Source organism: Eupeodes corollae, chromosome 1 (genome assembly GCF_945859685.1).
Source record: "Eupeodes corollae chromosome 1, idEupCoro1.1, whole genome shotgun sequence".
Taxonomy (NCBI): Eukaryota; Metazoa; Arthropoda; class Insecta; order Diptera; family Syrphidae; genus Eupeodes; species Eupeodes corollae.
The window spans coordinates 292,511,699-292,519,169 of record NC_079147.1 but is presented as its reverse complement, the minus strand read 5'-3'; the positions used below and the strand labels follow the sequence as shown (position 1 = coordinate 292,519,169).

The 7,471-nt window shown below is 41.4% G+C and overlaps 1 protein-coding gene across 1 annotated transcript; it reads right to left on the bottom strand.

Annotated features, from left to right (window-relative positions):
* Positions 1-3,136: 3,136 nt before the first annotated feature.
* LOC129951438 (craniofacial development protein 2-like) lies at positions 3,137-3,892 on the bottom strand. Its single transcript, XM_056063582.1, has one exon. It carries the CDS (start codon positions 3,890-3,892, stop codon positions 3,137-3,139), a length of 756 nt encoding a protein of 251 aa, XP_055919557.1.
* Positions 3,893-7,471: the final 3,579 nt, after the last annotated feature.

Here is a 7,471-nt window from a genome sequence, read left to right as displayed (position 1 = left end):
GAAGAAGAGGGATGCAAGTCTGAAAACGAATATGTAAAGATAAGCGTTCTAACTTTAGCGAAACAATGTATTGGATTCGAAGTTGCAAACAGGAGATAATTATTAAAAATGAAAAAGAGTGTTGGAGGTAGAACAGAGCCCTGGGGCACACCAGCATTTATTATGTGATTTTCATACATCAACTCATCCAATACTGCTTGCATTGAACGATCCAAAATTCAATGAAGAAGGGACTCATGAAAACCGAAAGCACTCATTTTGATAAGAGAGCCTGATGCCAAACCCTATCAAATGCTTTTGAAATATCAAGTGCAATAATCTTACTTTCTCCAAAACAATGTAAAGATTATCTCCACTGTTCGGTAAGATAAACCATGAGATCGCCAGTGGACCTATTACTGCGAAAACTGTACTGTCGGTTCTTAAGAAGCTTTATTTCACCGAGATATTTCTTGAGCTGATAATTAATCAGCGTTTCCATGACCTTGAAGAAAACTTCTTCAGAACAATAGCGGGGATGCTTTTCGGGCTAGCAGATTTATAAGTATTGAGAGCTCTTAGGACTCTTATCACAGTACGAGTCCGAAAAAAAAGATTGGTCCCAAAGAATTACTAACTCTCTCGATTACAGGTGGAGTCATAACAGTCACTGGCAGCGTTGAATTGACGGCAAACGGCAAACTGTAAAGAGGTAAGCTTTCTCGAAAGAGATAACAAATAGAGTGTTATTGATAATAAATGTAGGAGGAAGAGAGGGAATTCCTCATGTTTCTAACGATTGACACAAATATTTGTAATGTCGTTGGAATATGGGCGTTCTAGGGCTTCCTGACTTACTTGAACTTTTTCCGGTTTTTCTCAGTTGGATTGGTCGTTTAAAAACGGAAACTTACTTCTTTGGCACTTATAATCTCTTTACAGCTCGCATCGAACCACTCGTTTTTATTAGTTCTGATATTTTTAACCCTGTTCAGGATAAAAGTTCTCATTCCCAAGAGAATCAAACTTGTGATCATGCCAGCGCTGGCGTCAACGTCACTATGGAGGAAGCATAGTGACAAGTATAAGATCATTAAATAATTATTGAGACCGTCCTAGTTCTCTTAGGAACTCTCTCTTTAAATGGAGAGTTTTGATACGAAAAACTTGCTAACAAAACACATAGGTCAGATATGCCTAGAGGAGATTGAACACTTACAGTGTATCTATTAGAGTCACAGGTAACAAACAAGTTAATAGTGTTTTTTGATCGACCTTTCACGTCCGATATTTGAGTGACCTTGTTGAAGATCACAGCATTCATTTCTTCGGGTGATGTCTGTCCCAAATGTTGAAGGCATGAAGAATTGTGTACATTGGAATTGCCCGTAACAACAATTCAAAGATAGAACGAAACAATTCTTTGGATAGAGTCAGGCTACTTACTTACTTATCCGGCTCACAATCCATTAAGGGTCTCAGCCTGAGATACTGCAGTCTTCCATCGTGAACGATACTTCGCATGCACTCTCCAGTCACCAAGACCAAGCGCTCTGGCATCCGCAGTCTCTTGGTCCTTGTACCGTAGGTTCGGTCTTCCTTGTCGTCTTGAACCTGGGGGCTGGGCTAAGAAGACTTCCTTGGCTGGAGCGTTGTCGTCCATTCGCTCTATGTGGCCTAGCAAATGTAGTCGTCTTTAACAGCTTATATAGTTCTCGATTGTATCTTCTTCTCCATTCGCCATCGTCACATACAGGACCAAAAATCCGTCAAAGAATTTTTCTTTCGAAATTGCCCAGTATCAATTCCCCTTTTTTACTTATCGTCCAGCACTCGGCGCCGTAGAGTAGGACTGGTAAAATCAAAGTTTTGTATAGCAGACACTTTGTCTTTCGAGTAAGGAGTTTTGAACCCAGTTGTTTGGCCAAGCCGAAGCAGCAGCGGTTCGCTAGGGTAATTCTTCTTCGGATTTCCACTAAGGTGTCGTTCGTGGGATTGATGTTTGTTCAAAGGTAGGTGAACTCCTTAACTACCTCGAAATTGCTGCTACCAACAGTGACGTTTTGTTCTAGGTGGTGGACAGATGTTGCTTTGTTTGTTGATAACATGTACTTTGTTTTGTCCCCATTTATTTCAAGATAAACTAGTTTCGCCTGTTCTTTAAGCGCTGTGAAGGCCTCAAGCACAGCTCTCTTGGATCGACCGATTATGTCTATGTCGTCCACATAGCCTAGGAGCTGGGTGAATTTGTTGAAGATAGTGCCCTCCGTGCTCACACCTGCCTTACGCACTATATGCTCCAGGACTATGTTGAAGAAGTCACATGACAACGCATCTCCTTGTCTAAACCCTGCGCAAGTTTGGAATAACTCGGATGAGCTGTTACCCATTTGCACACTGTACTGCGTTTTGTTTAGCGTCATGCGGCACAGCTGGATCAGATTGTTCAGGATCCCGAATGCAGCCATCGCCATCATAAGCTCTTGGCGGTGGATGCTATCATAAGCAGCTTTAAAGTTGACGAAAAGATGGTAGGTTTCGACTTGAAATTCGTTTGTCTTTTCCAGGATCTGCCTCAGTGTGAATATTTGGTCTATAGTTTTTCTGCCTGGCCTAAAGCCACACTGGTACGTGCCGATATTTGTGTTGCAGAAAGATTTAAGACGCTCACACAGTACGTTGGGTAGGATTTTGGATGCAACATTAAGCAGGGATATGCCACGGTAGTTTTTGCATACAATCGGGTCGCCTTTTTTGTAGATGGGGCATATGAAGCTTATCGACCAGTGAGTGGGTATGCATTCTTCCTCCCACACTTTGGTGATGACCTGGTGCATGCGGTTTATCAAAACACTTCCTAATTGTTTAAAGAGTTCCGCGGGTACTCCGACCCGGCGGACTTGTTATTTTTAGCTTTTGGATGGCTCTTTCCACCTCTTTTCTGCTGGGGGCTGGGACTGGGTCTTCATTGACTGGTCTTGCTTCTCTTTTGTCATTATCTTGCTCGACATTTTGCGCATTCAGCAGCTATTGGAAGTGCTGCTTGAAAACATCTATAATTCCCTGTGCTTCGGTGACTAAGTTTCCTTCACTTTTTCGAGAGTCGGAGAGTCACTCACTCAGGCGCTCACTGTAGTCGCTGGCATTCTCCAATGTGCTAAGGCAACCGATGTTGAACTTCTTTCTTTGGGCCGCACGTGTTTTTTTTCGTTTGATATTCGAGCTCTGAACTTAGAACTACCAGAAAGTGGTCAGAGTTGACATTTGCTCCTCGGAAAGTGCGCACGTTCAGGATGTTGGATGCTTGCCTTGTGCCGATTAGCACATGGTCGATTTCGTTGGTGGTTCGACCATCCGGAGATCGCCAGGTTGCTGTGTAGATCTTCCGTCTTGGAAACCTAGTGCTACTTATCACCGTATTACGAGCTGCAGCAAAGTCAATTAGTCGAAAGCCGTTATCTGTTGTTTCTTCGTGGAGGCTCTGCTTTCCAACTAATCCGCCAAAGATGTCTTCCTTCCCGATTTTTGCATTGAAGTCTCCTAGTACGATTTTGACTTCGTACTCTGGACAGGCTCCGTGGGCTCTATTCAGGAGGTCGTAGAAATCCTCCTTGTTAGACTCCTCAGCATCATCGGTAGGGGCGTGTGCACATATTATACTGATTTTCTGTAATGTGGCATTGATGTATTGTTTTGAAATCCATGACGTTCGATCTAAGCCGATTTCCCACGACGTATCCGCATCCAAATATATGCAATATAAAAATATATGGACAGATTCAAGTTTCTGAGTTGCACCTGGAGTATAGAGCATTACATTCCAGGTACAAAATCTCAATGCGTAGTCCGTTGTCGTTCCGAGTCTGATTACCATAAGAGGGGGTTCATTATCCGAGGCTGGTATCTCTCTCATAACTTTCAAGTTTTTCACTGTGGAGGGGTTGTTAGCCCCTCGCACTAACCTCCAAATTTGTTGGGCCGTTGATAAGTTTACAAGTTCTCAAGTTGTATCTAAAGATATAACCAGTATCCGGTGGTTCCCAGGAGGAGGTAAAGTAAACACTTGGTGTGTAGGAAAAGTTGCAGCAGATCCTACAACACCCCACAGCCAAAGCATCAAATTCACGAGAAGTTGCCACTCTGTCTAGATTCGATAAAGAAAGAAAAGAAATAAAGAAATATTGAATGAATGATTACGGAAAGTTTACATAAAATTAAAGAAAGAATTGGTACAAAGACCAAAGACCTAATGTATATGGCGATGCAAAGGTAAGAAAAGAGTAATGGCACCAATCAATACCCATGAATACAAAATTGAACAGGATCGGAATCCTTACCTTCTTGTGTTTCACTTAGTGCTGAAACAGCTGGCCTGTATGAAAAAGTATGGCGATATGCCAACAGAAATGTTCCTCTTAGCCCTCGAATAATACCACAATCGACTCCGAAACTTCCAGCACAAAAATAACTAAAACCAGAACAGATATAATCTAATCTAAAAAAGATTCACTGAATTAAATCACAGACTTTGAAGTACCTAAACTGCAAGTTCTTTCATAAGTTTGACTATTTTTAGCTCATAAATTTCGTGTTACGTTGTGGTTCATAAGAGCTGTTAAAACTCAAAAGCATTTCCAAGTTTTAAAGATTTTTCATTTAAATGCGACGTGCCTCTATCAAAATTCACGCAAAATGACCAAATCCATCACAATGTAATTCATCACGTCACTTGATAATTTAATATTTATAGAATTTGAACTTTATCTTTTGTTCAAGGTCGATAATATGCTACAAAATTATTCATTAATTTGAGAAAAACTTTACCAATTTCTGCAATGAAAAAACAGAAACAGAAACAAAAAATAAACAACCATCCCTCCAACATCAGAAGTTCTGACTGAAAATGTGATCTGTCATCATATCTGTCAGAATGTAATCCCAAAAAGTAACAATCCAATCCAAAAATTACTCATGAATCCGTTATTCATACAATCTTCTAACTGTCAGTATGAGTACAACATTTCTTACCCAGTTTATTTATAAAGTATAATAATAACAATCACAGTTCTCCCCTTAAGACCCAAAGAAGAGTCCTTATAGCTTAATAGAAGTAAACCCTCCCCTAGAACCAACAACTGTCATATAACGTTGTTTGACACCTTTAAAAGCATATTCATCTTTTTGTTCTTCGTTCTTATTTTCGTATCTAAGCACAAAAATCTCCCACCACTGATAGCATCGTCTCCGTCGTCTTTGTCGTCGTCGTCGGTACTATCATCACACCGCACTTCTAAATGTATACGATTTCGAAATGAATGATGACGGAGGAGCTTTCTCGCCATCTCATTTCGTCCTGCCATTCAGGACACAGCACACATACCGCCATCAGGAAAAAAAACCCTAAAGCAAATTACTACAGTCCTCGTACTCTCTGGGTCCTCGCTGATGGTGTTGTACATTTTACAATAGCTATCAATTTTATCATTGCACTGTTACGATAGTAAGATTTGTAGGTACCTAGTTAGGGCTTTAGGGTCTGGGAAAATCAGCACCCTTCGTAAAAAAATGATTTTAAATACACTCGAAGAACAAAAAGAGACACAGAGACGCACTATGAGCCATCCATGATGTCAACGACCAACCAACTATATGCATGCCATTATTTATTCTTTTTTGGTTTGGAAATTGAAAGGAACGAGGACCTCTGTCCTTAGTGTCCTCAGGAAAGGGTCGTCGGCGTTCGTCGTCGATATTATACACAGTTGGGCTGCTCTGTTGGTGGTTTGGTTAAATCGAATGAAGTACGGTATGGAAAAGTGGTGGCGCTAGTACATGATGGTATAGGTAGCATCCATATCTCAAGCTCAGTGTCATAATTAGTACGAGTGGTGTTTGCTTTAATGGGTCATTAATGATGGAATAATGTTCCCTTTATTTCTGAGATGAATTTCACCAGTTGGGAAATAAAGGACAATTGAAAAACTAATTAGGAATATATCAAGTTGGAATATAAAGTGAGTACCTAAATTCTGTCATATTTAAATGTTCGATCTTTCATAACAAATGTTGAAACGTTCATAGTGAAAAATTGTTCAGTTTGTCTAAATCAATTGATTAGAGCTGATGGCTTCTTACTTACTTATTTAAGGTGGCGCTACAGTCCGGGGCGGACCTGGGCCTTAACCAACAAGCGTCTCCAGCCAGCTCGGTCCCTAGCTAGCTGTCTCCAGTTTCGCACGCCAAGTTGGTTGAGGTCCTCTCCCACCTGGGTGCGCCACCTGAGTCGCGGTCTTCCTCTACTGCGCCGTCCCTCTGGATTGCATTCGAAGACCTTCCGGGCTGGAACGTTGATGTCCATTCACTCTACATGACCTAGCCATCTAAGCCGTTGGACTTTAATTCTGCTAACTAGGTAAGTGTCGCTGTACATCCCGTACAGTTCGTCGTTATATTTTCTCCTCCATTCTCCATTTATGCATACGGGACCAAACATTTTTTTCTCAAAGCATACTAAGACGCTCTCATCTTTCTTTGACAGGGTCCAGGCCTCAGTGCCATAAATGAAAACCGGGATGATGAGTGTCTCATAGATGGTGATTTTACATGCTCGAGAGAGGACTTTACTTCTCAATTGCCTTCTAAGTCCAAAGAAGCAGCGATTTGCAAGAGTTATTCTTCGTTTGATTTCAGCGCTGGTGTCGTTGTCTTTGTTAAAAGCGGTGCTTAGGTAGACAAAGTCCTTAACTACCTCAAAGTTATAGATGTCCATGGTGACGTTTTGTCCAATACGTCGTCGTTCAGTGTCCTTTTTTGATGACAGCATATACTTGGTCTTGCCCTCATTGACCACTAAACCCATCTTCTTCGCTTCCGTCGCAATGCTCAAAAACGCTCCACTGACATCACGCTTTGATCTTCCAATTATGTCAATATCATCTGCGTATCCGAGTAATTGTATGGACCTTTGGAAGATTGTGCCTCTAGTGTTGACGGTTGAGTTTTGCACAATTCTTTCCAGAACGATGTTGAAGAAGTCGCATGACAGTGCATCGCCTTGTCTAAAACCTTTTTTGACATCAAATGCATCGGTAAGATCTTTTCCGACCTTGATAGAGCAGCGTGCATTCTCCATCGTCATTCTGCACAAACAGATAAGTTTGACAGGGATGCCAAAACTAGACATTGCTCTGTAGAGCTCTTCCCAATGGATGCTGTCATACGCGGCTTTAAAATCGATAAAGAGTTTGTGGGTATCGATCTGAAGCTCCTGGTTTTTTTCCAAGATCTGCCATATTGTGAATATTTGGTCGATAGTGGACTTTCCTGGTCTGAAGCCACACTGATAAGGACCAATCATGTTGTTGACGAATGGCTTCAGACGTTAACATAATACGGCAGAGAGGATCTTATACGCAATGTTAAGGAGACTGATGCCTCTGTAGTTAGCGCAATTTAGAGGATCTCTTTTCTTATGTACCGGGCACACTATGCT

Bases quoted from the DNA above. Each gene is read 5' to 3' on its own strand.
- LOC129951438 (XM_056063582.1), bottom strand. From the start codon at position 3,892: ATGAGAGAGATACCAGCCTCGGATAATGAACCCCCTCTTATGGTAATC.